Below are 21,143 nucleotides of genomic sequence, written 5' to 3' on the forward strand. Positions count from 1 at the left end.
TCTCAGGAAAATAAGCTTGAGCTAGTTTCTTGAAAGTCAGATGGATTGGAAGCTCATATTTACACAACTACAGTATGTGAAATAATATATTTTGCTATAATTATATAGGAGAAACAAGAGGCCCAGAGGGCCTGTATCGCTCACCTGGATGTTTTAAGCACTTGATATGAGGTTAAAATATAGCACTCCCTGGTAGGTACTGTATGTACATATGAAATTTCAGAAAGATCCATCCAGTATTTCCTAAGATATAGCGAGAACATCCTTCAAATGTCAAAATTCAAAATGGCAGCCTGGTGGCCATCTTGTTTTAATGAATACACCCTAAGAGTAACAGGCACTACAAGACAAATTAATGAAGACAAAATTGGGATGAAATCCCTTAATCCCTATGGTAGAAGAAGAATTTTACAGGTTTACCTCTATTCAAACCCACCCCTCTGCCCCCAGGGGAGCCACACCTACCGGTACCGTTTCCTTGGCCCAATGATGCTCCAGACTGAAATGGGATAAAATCCCTTTATCCCTACAGAAGAAGGAGGATTACCTTTATTTCCCCTATTGGGCCCCGCTCCTCTGCTCCCAGGGGGACCACATCCAATGTTGATCAAAATTGTATACCCTTGGAATAAGGATGCTCCTAACCTAATAGGGATGAAATCTTTTAATCCCTATGGTAAAAGAAGGATTTTAAAGGTTTACCTCCATTTCCCCTAATGGGCAATGCTTCTCTGCTCGAAGGGGTCCACACCAATCGTTTATACAAAATTGTGCTTCTCTGCCCCCAAGGGTCCACACCCACCGTTTATACAAAATTGAGAGCCCTTGGCCCAAGGATGATCCAGACTAAATAAGAATAAAATCCCTTAATTCCTGTGGTAGAAGATAAGGATTCTAAAGGTTTTACCTCTATTTCCCTATTGGGCCCTGCTCCTCTGCCCCCAGGGGTCCACACCCACCGTTTATACAAAATTGAGAGCCCTTGGCTCAAGGATGCTCCAGACCAAATTTAGTTAAAATCCATGACGCTGTTCAGGACTAGTAGCGTTTTAAAGGAAAAGTTGATGAACGGACGCTGTGCCATGGCATAAGCTCACTTGCCCTCGGCAGGCAGGTGAGCTAAAAAATAGAAAAGAAAAAATAGTCTGTCTTTCACCATGAATTAACGGCATATTGATGTCACTTGCAACGTCATAGCGAGTGATTTTATCTACGGATATTGATGTGATGTTTACCACTCGGAACAATAGTCGGACCTTACCATAAAGCAAACTTTTTCTAAATGGACTAGGACTACTACTATATATACTGCCTGTGTATTTAACAGGTTGTCTATAAACTTCAAGAGACAGAACAAATACATGGTTAACGAATGAAGGATTTAAAATGGTTCTCAAGCAAACTAGGAATGAACACATTTGAAAGGCAACAAATATATGCTTTACAAAAACAGATTTCTTGTATCACAATGTGTGCATGTTAAAGCAATGCTGACAAAATGAATATACAGTAAAGGTCATTTCAACTGTACATTGTAATTGTACCTGGCTTATTTCATATCTAGTGTATGCAATCCAATATATAACTTCACTTCAGCTCGTATACATAGTCCACACACAACTTCATACCAGCTAGCTCATCCTAAATCACACACAAATTCCAACAAGACTCCACACCTAGCTTTCAACCTATATAAAGTCTTGTTAATTTGTTGAAAAACAGACATTTACTTATTAATGAGAAGACCTGTTTTACACATTCGACAACAGAAGAGTTGTGTCACCAGTGACTTTTGACATACAAAACTGACTTTCCATTGTCAACTATATACTTCGTACAACACAATCTGTCATCTGTTCCATAAACATACACAACACCCAAATACATATCACATCTCTTCTGATTGTTAGCTCATTCAGTAATGCATAACAATACATACTATATATATCATTACACGAAGCCCACTAGCAGATGTAGTAGTGTAGCTACAGGAGGCTGGAGTGACATAATGATAAGTAACTTTTTTGCCTACTAGATTGTTTACACCTTCAGCACTGGAAAGTGCCCACAACTCCTACTACTCAGGAGTAGAAAGGTTGACTTACTGTATATAATGAATGACAGCTGAAATTCTACACGCTATCCTACAATGTTTTATACTCTTAAGTTAGTAGCTAGAAAATGTTTGAAAAAAATGGATATGTCCACGCCCCCAGTTTAAAGGAGCTTAACATGAAATCTATAGCTAGCATCAGTAACAATTTACCGTACTTATTTCAATTTCATTGGTGTTTGATAAAATACTAATTTGCCAAAAAAACATAAGCTAAGAAAAGACGGAATCTTCGGGGAAAACATGGAATTGGTACTGTCGCTTAAATGTTGTTTTAACATCAAAATTTATCTCAATTTTTCAGACAATTAACAATATGTGGAGTGGAGCATTAATTGGGTACTTCTGTGCCAAATATCAGCGGGTCAACAAAATTGCTGATAAATGTCAGCAGATAAAAGTCAGCACTTGCAAGAAAAACTTTAACCTGGAGGTTTTGGCAAAAATCTGTCCAAAATTAGTAAAAAGTTGGGAAAACAAAATTCTATGTAGACCGCACTGCATGAACAGAATAACTTTGGACCTCCATGTCAAACGTCATAATACCTAGGACAAATACAGAAGGTTATACATTTTGTATTGTGTAAATGAATGTCGAAACTTCAGCCTGGCAATGCCAGTATGACTATTAATAAGCGCCCCAATACTACTGATAGGTGAGCTAAAAATATTGACTGGCAGTAACATCATCAACATGGTAAATCTACTTCCTGGACACAATTTTTTTGCGAATTATTTTACTAGTAGTTACAATTCAATTGTAGTAATCCATCAAAAATACTCACTTTTTTTTCTTGTCTCTCCCCAGAAATTACAATGTATAGACTTAAAATAAAAAGATTCACCATACTTTCACGCAATTAAACATCTAAAATAACTCGGAGTAAAATCAGTAATATCATTACGTGTTATACATACACAACATTTATAACTACAAGATTTTTTATAAAAGCAGTTGGAAAACATTACTATGACCTCAAACTTGTTAATAACCCTTAATAGGAGTCCCTTGATAATCAAAATGCGTGATCGACAGGCTTTAGTGTAGACATGTGTATCACGACTGTAGACACAACGTTACTGGTGGTGAATTACATACAACAAAGACTTTGTAGAGTGTTCACTGTTCTATCACAGGTGTCTAGTGGTTCTACTACATCTTGTTGTCCCAGTATTCAAAGGTTGAGACTTGAGATTCAAATTCACATCATATGGCAGGTCAGAGGTCAAGTATTCCAATCAACAATACCACAGTTGTTTTACAGATCTGTAACTATATCAGAGGTCAAAGGTAAGCAGAAATTTAATTGATCATTGACCAGCGGTTCTTGGGACCAGACGATGAGAATAGTTGTGTCCGAATGTTGGGCATGGTGAGACTGGAGGACATGGAGTGTCTCGGACTCCGCGGCGCTACTGGACTAAATGTGATTGGACTATCTGCCTGGGATTTGGAGGAACCAAGTGGGAAGCTTGAAGATAGATTGGACTGCTTCCTCGCCCTTGCAGGACTCTGCCAACTGAAGGCAAGAAACAAAAGATATGGTATAAAATAATGATCTGAGAATTCATAAAATACTTTTTATCTTAACTGTATTTTAAACTTTTGTGATTAATTTGGGATACTTTACAGATGGAGAATGTTTTGGCACCAAACTTCATTGTTTATATATATCTATGTAACCCTCAAATCCTAACAGTAACAAAACGCTGTGAAAGTCTATCTCTTTCTCTTGATGTCCCTGGTGACTTCAGCCGTGTATTATATAAATCAATCTTTCTACTATTGAATTAAAGCAACTTACATTTCTATAGTAAAATCTGTGAATTAATGCACATTTCCTCCAAATACTTCCTGATGACTCGTACCACTTATTTCCTTTTATGACTGATGACAATCCGGTGTATTTACAACTTGTGTACATGTATCGAAGTAAAACTACTTACCGTTCTATTCCAGACATATTATAATAATCATAATGTCTACTCTATTCAAGGAAAAAAAACTTACAATTAAAATAGTTTGTACCTTTTCCCAGAAGTTACCCTGCAACTAAGTTGAGAAGAGTTTACATGTCCTATATGTAGCTCATGTATATATAATTAACAATCCAAACTTGTACTTAATCACTATTTTTGATAGAAACAATACATTTGTTTCCTTAAAACATACAGTAGACCATTAGAAGAGACATACTCCAAGTTTTTGATTGGATATATTAGGCCAATAAAATTTGTGTGTTTCAGGTATCCCGACCTACCCAAGATTTTACAGCCGACCCTAGATATTTTATCACCTACTTAAAATAGATCAATATACTAGCAAGGCAAAGTGTACAGCCACTCATTAAAATGTACTTTTAACCTGTTCTGGGAGTCTCACGACATTATTCTAGACAAATTAATAGCCATTGTTATGTGTGGAAATGCATTGTGAAAATTTGAAATACCTCCGGTAAATCATAATATTGATTCATGAAAATATATAAATTTCCATTGAAATAAATTATTTGCCTACTGACCTGCCCTATTTTTTTCAGGCAAAACCTGAAACAAACATTTTTTGTTTGGCCTAACCCCCCACGCCTCCCTAATTTTGATTAATGTCAATCACCTGAAGGTGGAGTCAGTGGTGTAGGACAGGACTTGGGTCCTCCACTTCTGTACTGTAGGGTACCGGTCATTATCCACAGAGGCCCCCTCCATGGCCCGATAGGCATCCAGGTCAGACTTGGTCGGGCGGTACCTGGATCAAGCAGTAAACCAGTTAATTTTGCTTCCTTGGGATATATTGTACTCCACATATTTGAACAAATAAGAGAAACTGCCCATTTCAAATTTAAGCAAACCCAACCTACTGTACACCTTTCAGAACCTTACTTTTTTCTACCATTTTTCTTCAAACAACATACGCCTATTGTGCGTTTTCTTTCAAATGCAATACATAATGTAGTCAAACTATGTATGACTTCGGAGCTATGTTCTGTGTGAAATCACCAAAAACATTGTTAACTTATTCAATAACTAAAAAGCTGCATGAAGGGACGAAGGGCTACCAGTTTCTTTCAAATGAATGACCTCCCTCCATATTCAAGATCACAGATGTCAACTGTTTTAAAAAGCTTTCAAAAACTTCTGAATAACCAAAAGATCACTAGTGATGATATTTGAACGGTATCATACGGGCTATTAAGATTGTTCATATGAATGACCTTGAATCACTTTCAAGGTCACATATGGTGAAATGTGTATAAAAGCTTGACATGACCTCACCTGAATGGTGACATTTGGCAAGTTGCATGCGAACATGAAAGGCTATAAAGTTTGTTCAACTTAATAACCTGCTAGACTTCAACGTCATACCTGGGGCCAAATGTATTTGAATCTTTTAACATCTTTTGAATGACTTTTAGAATCAAAGATACTGATATTTTGCCTGTAGCTTTAGTTTAGATCACTTTTAAGGTTACAAGTTGAGATTAATATCAAGTGAGTGATGCAGGCCTATTGGGCCTCTTGTTTTTAAGTAAGGTTGTCTTTTGATCTATAGCTTCACTAGAAATGCATTTCATAAAGCAGGAACAAGAGATACATGGATATATAATAACTGGCAGCCTATTTTTCTTTGATCATGCAACTTGTAGCTCAAATTCAAAATTCAAATATTCAAGATAAGTGAACTAAAAGAACCTACTCCTGGAACTTGAGAAAGATCTGTGCCATGCATGTAGACTACTGTACTTTATTTACTTTTTGAGAAATAGCAATAACATCCTTGATGGTAAAAGTCAAGATGGCTGCCTGGTGGCCATCTCTTTTTTCAATCGGACTGAAATGCAACATTCACACCTCCGAAGCAAGAGTAACCAAGATGGATACCACCTGTACGTGAGGAAAAAGCATATTGCACATCTAAATACCACAGTGTATCACCATGATTTGTATTTTTGATTCCGAGATAAGAACTGGACCCCCATGGTCTATTTTTAATTACTGTGACCTTGAATTTGACCTCAGTGATTGTTAAATCCCTACTCCACATCAACATACCAAAGTGTATCACGTGCACCTTGTCAGATTTTAGAAATATTGGTCTTTTGGATTCAAAGATAAACTCAGGAAACTAAAGTGTGGATGGTCAGATAGACACATGCAGTGATTACTATAGGGCCTCAGATCGGCACCTGCGTCACTGACACAGGAGCTTAAATATTTCAAGATGACTGCCTGCAAACAGCCATATTTTTGTGATCACTTCTAAAATTGAACATCATGCACAACTTAACTACTTATGAAATTTGAAAACAAGAGTACCGCGGGGCGGACCAATATATGCCTGTTGAATGCCATAATATAGTGTTATATACTTTCTTACATTGAAATAAGACCCGATCATTCTAAGAGTGGTTAGCTGACATGTTATAAAATATGCAGAAGAAAATCTCCGAACAAAAAATCAAATACTGAAATGAAGAAAGGGCAATAACTTTTGCAAAAGTCATTGAATCAAAATTCTTTTCAAGGAAACACAACAACATATCATGATTATTTAGCCTACTAAGTTTCTCAAAGAAATGCTGATTATTTAGCCTACTAAGTTTCTCAAAGAAATGCTTCAAAAAATGTAGGAGGAGATCTCCAGACAAAAAATCAAATACTGAAATGAACAAAGGGCAATAACTGTTGCAAATAATTGTTGAAGCAAAATTCTTTCAAAGGAGACTCAACTTCATATCATGATTATAATGTATACCAAGTTTCAAAGAAATCGGTCTAAAAATGTAGGAGGAGATTGACAGACAAACAAAAGTTTATGCTGGAAGGACAGACAACCCCATACCATAATCCTTCCGTCAAATTTGACGGGCGTATAAAAGGCTCTATCTCTCTCTTTTTCTTATTCTTGATCTCATCAAACTATAACTGTAAAACTCTAATATGGCCACCAGGCAGACATTTTGTTCTTACAATCAGTCTCAAAATTGAGCATGCACATCTTGAGACCTAGGGACATCTAATAATGAAATTCAGGAAAGGTCACTTAAATACTTTCCAAGATTATTTATGTGATAACAAAATTCAACTGTCAAAAGCCAAGATTGCCATTAAAAGGCATTTGGCAGCCATTCTAGTCTTCTATCAACCTCAAAATCAAACATGCAGAACGAAGCAACCTACATGTACATTAATTTTGAAATTTGAAAAAGATCCAGGAAGTAAAATAGCAATAACAATCTCAACCTGTCAAAATCTAAGATGGCCATATGGCAGGTATCTTGTTCTGTCCCAAAATTAAACATGCATAACTAACTAAGGACGTAGGGAAACCTACAAAAGAAATTTGAGACAGTTCTGTCTAATATTTCTGAAGAAGTGTTGATATAAAGAACTGTTTAAGGATGGCAGACAGATGGATAACATTTGAAAGGCCATTTGAACAGCCCTCCATCCAATAAGTCTTGTGTTTGAACATTTAAGTGACAACTTTTATAACGTATGGACTTGTTTTCAAAGGTTATCGTAATAATATTATGATTAAAGTTGATAAACTTATTTGAACACTTGACCATTAATTGTAAGCTAAAATGAGTGAAGAATGTTATTTATATCCCAATTTCTTAAAATTTTCCTCAAAAGTATATATAAATTTGTGTAAAACTATTTCTATTTGAGAGTGCATATGGTTCAATTCTATGTTATATGTATAACTATAAGTTACTTACCCGTGAATGAAGAACATCTTTGATTTGAGACTGTTACTGATGGCCAGAGCCTGTGTGACGTCACGTCCAATAAAATTAAACTTCACATCAATAATAGCAGGCAGAGTTGCCTCCATGTCCATACTCTTGTCCATCTCAACCTCTCCATGAATAACCTTGAATGGAATGTCATTGAAAAGGTGCATCTCTGCGACGCTACAATGAAATGGTATCACAGCTACGTCAGCAATAATAATGTCACGTTTATACAAAGGTTCCTCCTTCAAATCCACAACAATGTCTCGTCGTGTTTGTGTTGGAGCAGATCTGTAATTACTCACATTCTCCAGATTTTTTCTCTCATTCAAAGTTTCAAAAAGAGATTCAAACACGATTCCTGAAATCTTGTCTCTGTCCATTTCTAATGTCACATTTAGACGATTGGAGGCATTCTGCCAATCAATGCTAGATCCATCCTCTGATTGGTTCACAACATCCTCCTCTTTCTGCAACTCCACCTTCTTTTTGAAATTGTTTGTCAACTCCTTTATGCTCTCGTCAAGTTCGGAGTTATGTGACTGAGTTAATGAAGAGGGATCAGAATCACTCTCCGAGCCCAATGATGGCTGTTTGCTATTTCTCCAATTCATGTCGGCTTTTGCAGCAGAGGATTCTCTAAGTTTTTCTGATTCAAGTTCCTCTCGTTCGAGTTTTGTCAAAGGTGGGCGTTTCCAAACACTAACTGGGACATTACTTGGATTAGCAGTTTCCCCTCCTTCATGGGCGGCAATATGTGCATTATAGGTATCATTAGCTTCCTTAAAGTAAGGAACTTTGCTGTAGGGTTTTGTTGACACATATGAAGCGTCCATAGGGTGATCTCCTGGTGAGGAGATATGCTGGGAACGATTTCCCATACAGGATGTACAAGTTATAAACTTTGAGATCCCTCTTGGAGAAGATCGGGACCGATCTAGCAGAGATAGTTTGGCAAATAGAGCTGAGAGACAGGAGATGGGACTGCCATTTCCCGCCATGCTGTCAGTGGACTGAAACATGAGATCGCTTCTCTCCATTGACCGACTGAGGAGACCTGCTCGTCCGTAACCGTAACTCTCACCACTGATGGGGGTACTGTAGAGATTCTGGGTATTACGTAGATAAGAACTCCTCATAGAGGGAGGGGTTCCATTGGTTGCTATGGCGCCACCGCCATTTTCTAACTTACATGCATCTCCATTCTGGATTTGAGGTTCTCGTTTTGGAGAATTCAAAATTTCTTCATCCAGATCAATGGAGTCAAAATCATTTTCATGATCAGAGCTTTCCAAGTCTTTCTCCACTTCTTCTCTCAAGGCTAATAGATTCCATGACAAGTTACTATACTGGCTTATCCCAATGTCAGTTCCTGTTCCATTGGCATGGTTCATGGCTAATAGGTCAAGTTTCTCTATACCATCAGCAATACAGAGAGCAATTCTTTGTTTCTGGAAATACTCCTCCAAAAGGTCAAATCCATCTTCAGAGGAAAGGTCGGCATAAGTTTGTAGGAACTCCCAGTACTCAAGCCAAGGGATCTGCATCTGGTGGGCCAAGTCTCTGTTGTCATGGGAAAAAGTGGAATTAAAACATACATCATACTTGGTCTTTCCAAAATAAACTGGATTCTTATTTTAAATTGTATAAACATTGTGTTAACACTTATTAACATTATGTTCTATCAAATACATTGCTACCTGTAACTACCATCTCATGATACAACATCTCAATAGGGATAAACCCATATTGTATGGGGCAGGTCAGGGTGGCAATTGTAATTGACATTATATTGGTGGTGGTGTCTAAAATAATTGTTGACATTTATATAGTGGGCCAGAAAATAATAATTGCGGGTGGTGAGGACCAGTCAACTTGAGTTTGATGATGTTTTCTTTACCTATCTGTATACCAAAAAAAAATCACTTTCTTGTATCATCCCTATCACCTATCATGTATGTACCGTTAAGAATATTTTTCATTTGTGTGAAAATTTAAACTAGTTGTATCAATCAACCTAATACTAACCGGCCGAGGCGTTCCATGCCTTTGTCACTGTCCTCGCGCCGGGTAATGACAAACTTCCTGCGGATATAATCGGAACTTCCACTGGGAGGTGTGGTCCACTGTTTGTGGAACTGCTCAGCCTGAAATACAACCAGAGGTCTAAATGAAAGTACAACCACTAACTTGCCAATGTTTCCTGTCTACAATATAAAACTGAAAGATTACCTAGACTATGTGGCCAATGTTTCCTATCATTACCCTTATGAAATGGTTACTTGGAACCAAGTTTTTATTATCAAATAATTGCAGATTATTACATTTTACCAGCGAATTATATCAAAAATATTTTACATCAACATGAAGAATTTTTAACTGTTACGCTATGATTTGTTACCCAAATCACCATGAACATTGAAATTTGTGTGTAGATTTTTTTTTCTCTTATTATGCACTGTTCTGGTTTCCAAATATACATTCCATGTCGCTATATGTCCCTACAGTTCCTGAGTATATCAGGAGACATAGCCCATGTATTATTTTATTAACAAGATGGCCATCAGCACCAAATCGCTCACCTGGCTAATTTTGGAGTGAGGTTGAAATCAACCCAATAAATTTGAGAGGAAAGCCCCCCCCCCCCAAAAAAAGAGACAATTTGATAACTTTTGGCCTTGCCTCAGCCCCCACCCCAGGATGTTCAGTCCATTATTTGTAAAACTTTTGATCCCCATTGACTATGAATGCTACTGCAACATGCAACAATTTGGTTGAAACTTTTGGAGGTGTCATTTGAAGCAAATCTGCCCAATTGCCCCTCAAACCCTTTGAGAATTAGTCCCATTACTTGCATACTTTTGATCCTCGTGGCCACCAAATTTTGATTGATCTGTTTAGAAGTATGGGAGAAGTCATATAATACAAAATTTTACAGACAATACATGATGGACAAATGGCAATGGATGACAGCTGACGTCGGACGAAGCACCACCATATAACTAGCTCACTGTGGCACTTTATACCAGGTGTATCATAAATATAGCTAAAATAGACTTACTCTTGAAGGGGTCATAGGTCCTGCACATGCCTTAACTGCCATCAGAGGATCCTTAGGACTCCATGAAGAGAACGGAACATTCATGGCAGGGTTCTTACTGTCAGGTGACCAGGGTGGACCAATCACAGGCTGTGTTGTGTTATCTTCGGACCTGACCAGTGGCACATAATACTGACCTAAAGAAATAGAAAATTCTTTGGTACATTTACTTTTAAAGGCCAATGAAGAACCCTCTCTGAAACTGCAATGGGTCACATTTTATGAAAGTTCATATCCACAACCAGTGAAATGTTTGTGTGATGTTGCGATGACTCATATGTTATTTGGTTCGTCACCTTCATCAGACAATGACCAGTTAAGCATGAAAATTTCACTGATTGGCTTTATAAACTTGTAGACAATCTATTCTCTCACCCTTCTCAGGTGTGTCTCCTGTTCTAGCCAGGAAAGATCAGCTTGTCACCCACTAGGGGGAGACAGCTTCGTGTCGATTAGCTTGTGTGCAATTGTGACGTCATTAAAATATAAACCAAGGTCATTTATTTGAATAAACTTGGTAGCCCTTCATCTCGGCATGCTACTGGCCAAATATCATCACCCTAGGCCTCTTGGTTATTCAGAAGAAGTCATTTAAAGGTTTTAAACATATTTGACCCTTGTGACCTTGAATATAAATCAAGGTAATTTATTTGAACAAACTTGGTAGCCCTTAATCCAAGCATGTTACTGGCCAAATATCATCACGCTAGGCCTCTCAGTTATTTTGAAGTCGTTTAAAGGTTTTAAACATATTTGACCCCTGTGACCTTGAATATAAATCAAGGTCATTTATTTGAACAAACTTGGTAGCCCTTCATTTCAGCATGGTACTGGCCAACTATCATCACATTAGGCCTCTTGGTTATTCAGAAGAAGTTGTTTAAAGGTTTTAAACATATTTGACCCCTGTGACCTTGAATATAAGTCAAGGTCATTTATTTGAACAAACTTGGTAGGCCTTCATCCCAGCATGTTACTGGTCAAAGACCATCACCCTAGGCCTCTTGGTTATTCAGAAGAAGTTGTTTAAAGATTTTAACATATTTGACCCCTGTGACCTTGAAAATGGTTGAAGGTCATTTATTTGAACAAACTTGGTAGCCCTTCATCCCAGCATGGTACTGGCCAACTATCATCACATTAGGCCTCTTGGTTATTCAGAAGAAGTTGTTTAAAGGTTTTAAACATATTTGACCCCTGTGACCTTGAATATAACTCAAGGTCATTTATTTGAACAAACTTGGAAGGCCTTCATCCCAGCATGTTACTGGTCAAAGACCATCACCCTAGGCCTCTTGGTTATTCAGAAGAAGTTGTTTAAAGATTTTAACATATTTGACCCCTGTGACCTTGAAAATGGTTGAAGGTCATTTATTGAACAAACTTGGTAGCCCTTCATCCCAGCATGCTTCTGGCCAAATATCATTACCCTAGCCCTTTTGGTTACTGAGAAGAAGTTGTTTAAAGTTAAAAAAAGGTGACGCCGGACGGACGCCGGACGGACGCCGGACGCCGCACCATGCCATAAGCTCACTTGGCCCTTCGGGCCAGGTGAGCTAAAAATGTATCACCAGTAATTGTGACATCATTAAAATGTATCACCAGTAATTGTGACGTCATCAAAAGTGAATGACGATATGCATACCCCACATGTGTTTTCCTTTACAAACATGGCAGACTCTCGTGGAGTTGTGACTGAAATAATAGGATGGGCGAGAAATAATCATTCTCTACCTTAAGGGTGTAACAGAGAAATCTCCAACCCGCGGGCGTTTTATTTTGGTTGCCCAACCCTCGGCTCTCAATGAAACCACTGATATTTCCCCTCATTTGCCCTATGCTTCATTTGGTAAAACAATAGTATTCACCATGGTAAAATATTTATCACTTTGGTCCAACTCTAGTTTTGTCCAAATTCAAAATTAACAAAGTTTGGTCCCCTTGGCCCAAGGATGCTCCATACAAAATGTTGTCAAAACCATTTATCTGTTCTAGAAAAGTTGCCCTTTAACAAACAGGTGGCAGTTGGATGATGCATCACATAATAAGCTCATTTGCCCTTTGGACCAGTTGGTTAATGATACTGTACCCTCTAGTAATTCTTTAATTTCATCCTTCAAATTTTCTTCTGGTTTTGAACATCTACTGCAAATCACCTGTCAAAACACAGAAACAGTGCTAATTAACAGGCACAGATACTTTTTGCAAAAAATAAAGATATATCAAATATTAAACATCTTAACCCTTAAATGCAGAGTACTGCTTATTGTAACCTGAGTTCAGGAATGATCAGGACAGGTTTTCAAACAAACTATGACTGTTATACTCCTACATTCACTCTGACCATTTAGATTTTCATTGAAATTTGGCTGTCATTTACATCTGAGGCAGTCTAAGCACTGCAGTTACTAACCTCTTAGGCAGTCTGACCACTGTTGCTACTTACCTCATAAGCAGTCTGACTACTGCTGTTACTTATCCCTGAGGCAGTCTGACCACTGCAGTTACTAACCTCTGAGGCAGTCTGACTACTACTGTTACTTACCTCTAAAGCAGTCCGACCACTGCTGTTACTTCCCTCTGAAGCAGTCTGAACACTGCTGTTACTTACCTCTAAAGCAGTCTTACCACTGCTGTTACTTACATCTGAGCCAGTCTGACCACTGCTGCTACTCACCTCTAAGGCAGTCTGACCACTGTTGCTACTTTCCTCATAAGCAGTCTGACTACTGCTGTTACTTATCCCTGAGGCAGTCTAACCACTGCTGTTACTTAACTCTGAGGCAGTCTGACCAATGCTGTTACTTACCCCTGAGGCAGTCTGACCACAGCAGTTACTAACCTCTGAGGCACTCTGACCACTACTGTTACTTGCCTCTGAGGCAGACTAACCACTGCTGTTACTTACATCTGAGCCAGTCTGACCACTGCTGTAACTTACCTCTAAGGCAGTCTGAGCACTGCTGTTACTTGCCTCTGAAGCAGTCTGACCACTGCTGTCACTTACCTCTGAGGCAGTCTAACCACTGCTGTTACTTAACTCTGAGGCAGTCTGACCCCTACTATCACTTACCTCTGCGGCAGTCTGACCACTGCTGTTTCTTACCTCTGAAGCAGTCTGGCCACTGCTGTTACTTGCCTCTGAAGCAGTCTGACCACTGCAGTTACCAACCTCTGAGGCAGTCTGAACACTACTGTTCCTTACCTCTGAGGCAGTCTAACCACTGCTGTTACTTAACTCTGAGGCAGTCTGACCCCTACTATCACTTACCTCTGCGGCAGTCTGACCACTGCAGTTCCTAACCTCTGAGGCAGTCTGGCAACTACTGTTACTTACCTCAGAGGCAGACTGACCACTACTATCACTTACCTCTGAGGCAGTCTAACCACTGCTGTTACTTAACTCTGAGGCAGTCTGACTACTACTGTTACTTACCTCAGAGGCAGACTGACCACTACTATCACTTCCCTCTGAGGCAGTCTGAACACTACTGTTCCTTACCTCTGAGGCAGTCTAACCACTGCTGTTACTTACATCTGAGCCAGTCTGACCACTGCTGTAACTTACCTCTAAGGCAGTCTGAGCACTGCTGTTACTTGCCTCTGAGACAGACTGACCACAGCTGTTACTTGCCTCTGAGGCAGACTAACCACTGCTGTTACTTAACTCTGAGGCAGTCTGACTACTACTGTTACTTACCTCTCGGGCTGTCTGGCCACTACTGTTACTTACCTCTGAGGCAGTCTGACCACTACTATCACTTACCTCTGAGGCAGTCTGGCCACTACTGTTACTTACCTCTGAGGCAGTCTGGCCACTACTGTTACTTACCTCTGAGACAGACTGACCACTGCTGTTACTTGCCTCTGAGACAGACTAACCACTGCTGTTACTTACCTCTGAGGCAGTCTGACCACTGCTGTTACTTACCTCTGAGGCAGTCTGACCACTGCTGTAACTTACCTCTAAGGCAGTCTGAGCACTGCTGTTACTTGCCTCTGAGACAGACTGACCACTGCTGTTACTTACCTCTGAGGCAGTCTGACCATTGTTGTTACGTAAATTCCGGTCTACTTTTGGGTGAGACACAATCACAGAAACAACATCCTTGTGTCCAAACTTACACGCAAAGTGTAACGGAGTTTCACAGTTCTGAAATACATACAGATACATGTACATGTGTATTTTTACTAAAGAGACAAACAAGCAAGCTTGCCAACTCTCCCTGTTTTTGAGGGATACGCCTGATTTTGGACCCTTAAATAGAACATTTTCAAAAAGAATTTGCTTAACTATTCCTATTTTATAAGATCTGATGATTTCATCTGAACAGCAAAAAATAAAACTGTAAGTTAAAGGCTAACTAATACCCCCGCTCATATATAAACCAGAACTGTAAACTAAAGGCTTACTAATACCCCTGCTCCTATATAAACAAGTGTTATATTGTCCCTAGGGTGTACATACACACATTTTTGTATTCTTTTAATTCAGAGTACGTATAATCTTCCCCATGAAAATATTAAAAAGCTGGCAATTATGAACATGATATATACCCCTTTGTCTGGAGTGTTGAGGTATAGGTCCACCACAAAGTTGATTCTGTTGGTGCGTGTCAGCTGTGTTTCCTTGGTGTGTGCATAAAGCTTATCAATCAGGCTAGGATCCTCTAGTGTATCCAGGATAAGTTGACACATGGCCGCTTGGTTACTCTTGGCCGCTACGTGGAGAGCATTGTAGCGGGCACTTTCCTGAGATATCAATACAGTAAAGAATGAATTATCTCTCTATATATATTTATTCACTATATATATATTTATTCTCTATATATATATTTATATATTTATTTTCTATATATATATTTATAAGAAAAAAGTAGTCTTTGAAACATTTGATGAATAATGTAAAAAATAAGTTTGAAAATTGCTCTCCTCAAGCAGTTCCTCATCATTCCTCCTGAAGATCCTTGAAAAGGGTAAAATATCTATAGAAGACAGCAGTTTTCAAATTGTTTTGGACTAGATATTTAAACATATTGTTTCAAATTCACCTATGAACATGTACCTAGTACAATAACATACTGGTATTATATGTTTATAAAAAACAATTTGACTGAAGATAATATAACCTCACTGCATTTGAAGGTTCATCCACTACTTTTATTAACAATTTTTATTTATCAATTCACTTTGATACACATTCTTAGGGTCACAATCTAAAGATGGATTTTTTTTCATTAGAAACAGCCTTTAGCTCCAAGCCAGCTGAAGGGATATACTTTAAAATCAGCATAAAAGTTCAATGGTAACTGTTTTTCTCAGTTTTATTTTTTTTGTGGTGTATATGATTATTTTTTCGGTTGCATATATTTTTGTATGTAATTGTTTTATATACACTATATTTTCTCCGTTGTATATATTGTGATATTCAATTGTTCCATGACTGTGTCTTGATAAAGCGGCAGATTGCATCGAAGATTTTATTGTTCACAATGTTGATATTACTTCTCTGCTTACATATCTATTTATGCATTCAACAGACATTAGTTTGTGCCCATATTGCAGTCAAATGTCACCCAGCTTTACCCCAACTTTAATCTTGTTAACCCTATGGTAAGAATGTTAGCAACCCACACAGATTCTATGATAACTGTGTATCCTCATGATCAGTCACAAGGTATCGGGTACACAAGTGAAATGTTCTCCAGGTAAATTTCATAATGCTGTTAATTCAATTGCAAACAGGAACAAGATAAGTGACACATGTAGCAATTTTAAAAGCTAAGTAAGATTAGATATAAAAAGAACAACAGTTGACAGAAAGGAGACATTTTGTCCTCTTTACCTGTAGGATAGTGGGAGTGTCACCACTGCTGATCAGCATTCGAGGGTTTTCCCAGAACATGTTTTCTACCACTCTACATTCACCCTGCTCTATCCTTGTCCTAAGTACAATTAACTCTTGTATCTTTGGAGCTTTGTAGGGACAGCTCTCCACACTTACTCCAGGGGTCAGCTCACCAGCAGTCTGGTAAGTGAAAATCAAATGTAAACACCAAAAGAAATACATAGAAAGCTGCTAACCACAAATATGTATATTATAAATTGGACACTAATTTTGATGCTGTACTTTAATAATTTCTGTGTAGCAACATTGGTAAAGTGTACACTGAAGGATTTGCAATGTAAAGATCATGAGTTAGAACCCTGCAGTATTTTCTTTTCTTTATATTGTCATACATTCAAATTTCAAACAACTGCAATTCTGTAAAATATTTCACAGTAGCTACAACATGGTAAAAATATACATAGTTAAACTTGTTTGTAGCCCTTACCTTAATTAACTTGTCATGAGATGCTAACTTGTTGGTAGCCCTTACCTTAATTAACTTGTCATGGGATGCTAATTACATGTTGGTAACCCTTACCGTAACCCTTACCTTAATTAACTTGTCATGGGATGCTAATTACATGTTGGTAACCCTTACCTTAATTAACTTGTCATGGGATGCTAACTTGTTGGTAGCCCTTACCTTAATAACTTGTCATGGGATGCTAACTTGTTGGTAGCCCTTACCTTAATAACTTGTCATGGGATGCTAACTTGTTGGTAGCCCTTACCTTAATAACTTGTCATGGGATGCTTCCTATTTATTTCATGTTCAGAACTTTTTTTAGAAGCTATTTTGGGAAGACTTAAATCATAACATCTCTTGAATTTCCTTAACTCTAAATACACGGGGTATGCTATTTTCTGTTAAAATGATCACTTAGTCCCCAGTATAATGTTTTTGGATAAAATAGCAAAGTGTCCCTTTCAGGGTCGGTTAAACCTGATAGAGTGAGCTCCACCACCCAGCTGGAGGTTCAGTGAAGTTCAGTGTACCCAAGGTTGGTGGATTCCTCATATATGTTTTAATGGAATTCACTTCAGCAGGGGTAATAATCTAGGGTATGTAAATATCAGGATGACCTCAACAACATCAACTGAGGTGTATTTCTAAAGTTAATCCAAGTTTACGTGTTTCTTTCCAGTAATTATATATCAGTGGGCAATTGTCAGAACATAACTAAGACTTTGATTTTACACCGTAGTATAAAACACATCAATATTTCACTAAACATAATACCAGATATAAGGTTAACCCATTGCACATTTTGGATTAGGAATATTAGGAATTTGTACACAATTAAATTTAGAGTCAATGAATGTAATAAATAAAGATTTTATCAATAAACATATGTATTACTTTTGAGGGTGTACTAACGCCTTCTAACATTTATTATTGTCGTTATATGTATAATAACAGTCAGTAAACAGACCATTTGAAAACTTTACCTTTGACCCCTTTTTCCATGGAGAGTTGACATCAGCAGAATTAAGGGAAAATTCATCAGCTTCCGACTTTGATTTGAACACCTTGAAACGTGCCCCAGTATATTTCTTCACTGATTTTAGGGCCGAGTCTTTATCAGTAAAGACGAAGCACTGATCTGTGAATAAATCAAGCAAAAACTCTAAAAGAAAACCTTTCGCTATCTTGCTGGGGTACAGATATTTCAGTATCAAGATGTTTCAGTACTTCACAAAAATCCTTTCAATATTTTATGATATTTTCGACACTTAGCCAAACATTTTAAACTTTTGCCTGTGCTCAATTGTTGAGACCTATATGTTGCTGTTTTTATTAGTTCTTAAGTATTTTTTGTCTCGACAAAAAATAACAAAATGTCCTTTTCCTAGGTACAAAAACTACCAGGTGCCAAAATTATCCCTTGCCCCCTCCCCTAACACACACTGTAATAATTTAATTGCAAAAAAAGAAATTGGGCTGGGATGAACTTATTTTGATGTTGTCTTTTTATTGTCATATTCCCTTTTTCTCAATCAATCCTTGTGTTTATTTTACAGTGTTGTTTTTGTTTATATCTTTCTTGAATATTTCGATTAATATCTCAAGTTTCTTAAAATCAACCTTTTAGATATTGGAGTAAGTGGTAGAAATTAGTGTTGGGAATTGGTTGAGATTTCAACATTGATGATCGGATATAATCGGTTAGTGTCAACTGATCAATTTTCGATTATTAATCGGTAAGCCTACCGTTTCATAATCCTTCAAAAAAAAATTACTCTTTATTTAAAACAATGACATGGCTTTTTCTTTTATTATACTACTAATGAAATTTTAACTTTTCCGCATAGTTTCCTATCTTTATTTTTTATCATATCATTTCAACATAACAATCTTAATTGATGAACAGTTAACATTTATTTATTTTTTGCAATTAATTATGTTTACATAGCATGATTGGTAAGAAGTTATAGTTAAGAGTAAAATGACATAGAACTCCCGTTCTCTATTAGTGAAAATGAAAGTAGAACTTGCACTTCCGGTTTTGAAAACAATCATCAATGTTGACATTTCATAATCGATTGTCGGGAATTGGTTGTCTTTCCAAATAGATATCGATTATAATGGATCATCGGGACAACACTAGTAGAAATAACTATCCTAAATTTGCTTTCAATGAAATGCCAACTTCTTGAGATCAGACTGTTGTGATATTAGCATTATTTACCGGTATTTAAATTTCTCAACATATAATTGCTGGCTTTATCATTTTGATTTATTGTCATTTCCACTAAAATGTTATCTTCGTTATTTGTAATTATTTTAAATCAAACTTTCAGGCTGTAGAAGTACAAGTTGTGTGTTTGCATTGATTTTCAAGCTCTGCATTTCCCTAACAACGTCCATGATCTGGGCCCCTCACAAAGGTCTGAAATCGGTCATGTCAGCTATCAGGTTTCTGGTCTTGTGTAATGGTATCACCTTATAATTATAAGATGACTACTTAGTCTCACTGGGGCCAGTTGTGCTATATTTATAACAGTAAATAAGTATTTTCCCCAGGAACTTGAGGGAGAGTTCGAGGCGAGCACTGATGATCTTGCTTCTTTATATATATGAAAGATTTTTTATTCTCAGAGCCACCAAGAGGGTAGCATGATATGGGCACTGTGTGCTTTCCCTTCTGAATCCGCCACTGGGAGTCCCATCAAGGTACTGGCCACAGGTATTGTGAGTTTCATCTACTGCCAAAGTCTGACTCGTCCTTAAATGACCATAGCTGTTACTGTATACTGGGACACTTTCACTCAGTCAAATATTTGCCCTTTTCTGAGAAAAATACCATGTTTGCCCATTGTTAATTGCGCATACATGTACCAATAGCTATATATTACAGGTTGTAAAGTAAAATTTGCTGTCATAACAAATCTGCTCTCATTAGGGTGGGTGAAGAAGGCGAAAGTTAAACTGTGGCGAAAATTTCACAGTATACAGTAAACAAAACCAAATCCTTCCCACTTGTTTGCATGGAAAGCTATATACTGGGACATTTTAAACAGAAATAGGGGAAATATATGACTCATTCCATAGAGTGCTATGATGGTTTATCTTGACAAGCTAATGTGATTAAAACAATACATTCGGATTGTCACCATAGATAGAGCATCAAAAAAATCAATAAAAACATGAAACAGTAAAGGCAATGAAGTATGATTCAACAATGAACAATCAATAATCCTATGGCATTACAATATGTGTTCACCTTCAATCTCTTCTTTACTGACAGTGGCAGGTAAACTGACTCCATAAAAATGAGATGCCTCTAAATTTATCTGGGCTATTTTGATTTCGGTGTCTTCAGTTTTTTCACCCTGTGAAACACTTTTTGAACTGGCCACACCGTCCGATAAATCTGATGATGAATCTGGCAAGGGGTTGTCTGGTTGGAAAGGGGTCCTATTAACACATTCAGTTTTGCAACTGTCACTCCCTTCATCTTTGCCTCCTGACAACGAACAAAGTCGTCTGCCATCAACGGATGTTTTTGAGTCGGTGGTTAACGTCGTTTGTTGGGATGCAATGATTTTTCTTACCAACCGTTTTTGAAAAAGCGCAATCGTGGTCCGTAAAATAGGTCCGACAGTCTCTCCGTGTTCCTTTAATTGCGTCCTCAACTCGTCTGCACTGAGTGTTTTCACCTGGTCTAAAATATCCTCCATGTCTAAGCGTAACTAACCTAACTAACCTATAGCCGACATTCTCATCTCGCCTGATATTTTCATCTCATTTTCATTTTCGCCACTTCCGCTTCTTTCCTGACGAACTTGGTTTGTCATCTC

At 37.7% G+C, this 21,143-nt stretch overlaps 1 protein-coding gene across 1 annotated transcript; it reads right to left on the reverse strand.

The window, feature by feature from the left end:
- Positions 1-1,068: 1,068 nt before the first annotated feature.
- On the reverse strand, positions 1,069-21,118 carry LOC110456555 (ankyrin repeat and LEM domain-containing protein 2-like). The gene is made up of 11 exons (XM_021507361.1): positions 20,567-21,118; positions 18,291-18,445; positions 16,797-16,979; positions 15,509-15,703; positions 14,982-15,104; positions 13,041-13,107; positions 10,913-11,088; positions 9,880-9,998; positions 7,837-9,414; positions 4,728-4,859; positions 1,069-3,633 (listed from the first exon to the last, which is right to left on the reverse strand). Exons 1-11 carry the CDS (start codon positions 21,021-21,023, stop codon positions 3,417-3,419), a joined length of 3,402 nt encoding a protein of 1,133 aa, XP_021363036.1. The 5' UTR covers positions 21,024-21,118; the 3' UTR covers positions 1,069-3,416.
- Between the last annotated feature and the right edge of the window lie 25 nt (positions 21,119-21,143).

The sequence above is a fragment of the Mizuhopecten yessoensis genome, unplaced genomic scaffold (genome assembly GCF_002113885.1).
Source record: "Mizuhopecten yessoensis strain PY_sf001 unplaced genomic scaffold, ASM211388v2 scaffold8807, whole genome shotgun sequence".
In the NCBI taxonomy this organism is placed as follows: domain Eukaryota; kingdom Metazoa; phylum Mollusca; class Bivalvia; order Pectinida; family Pectinidae; genus Mizuhopecten; species Mizuhopecten yessoensis.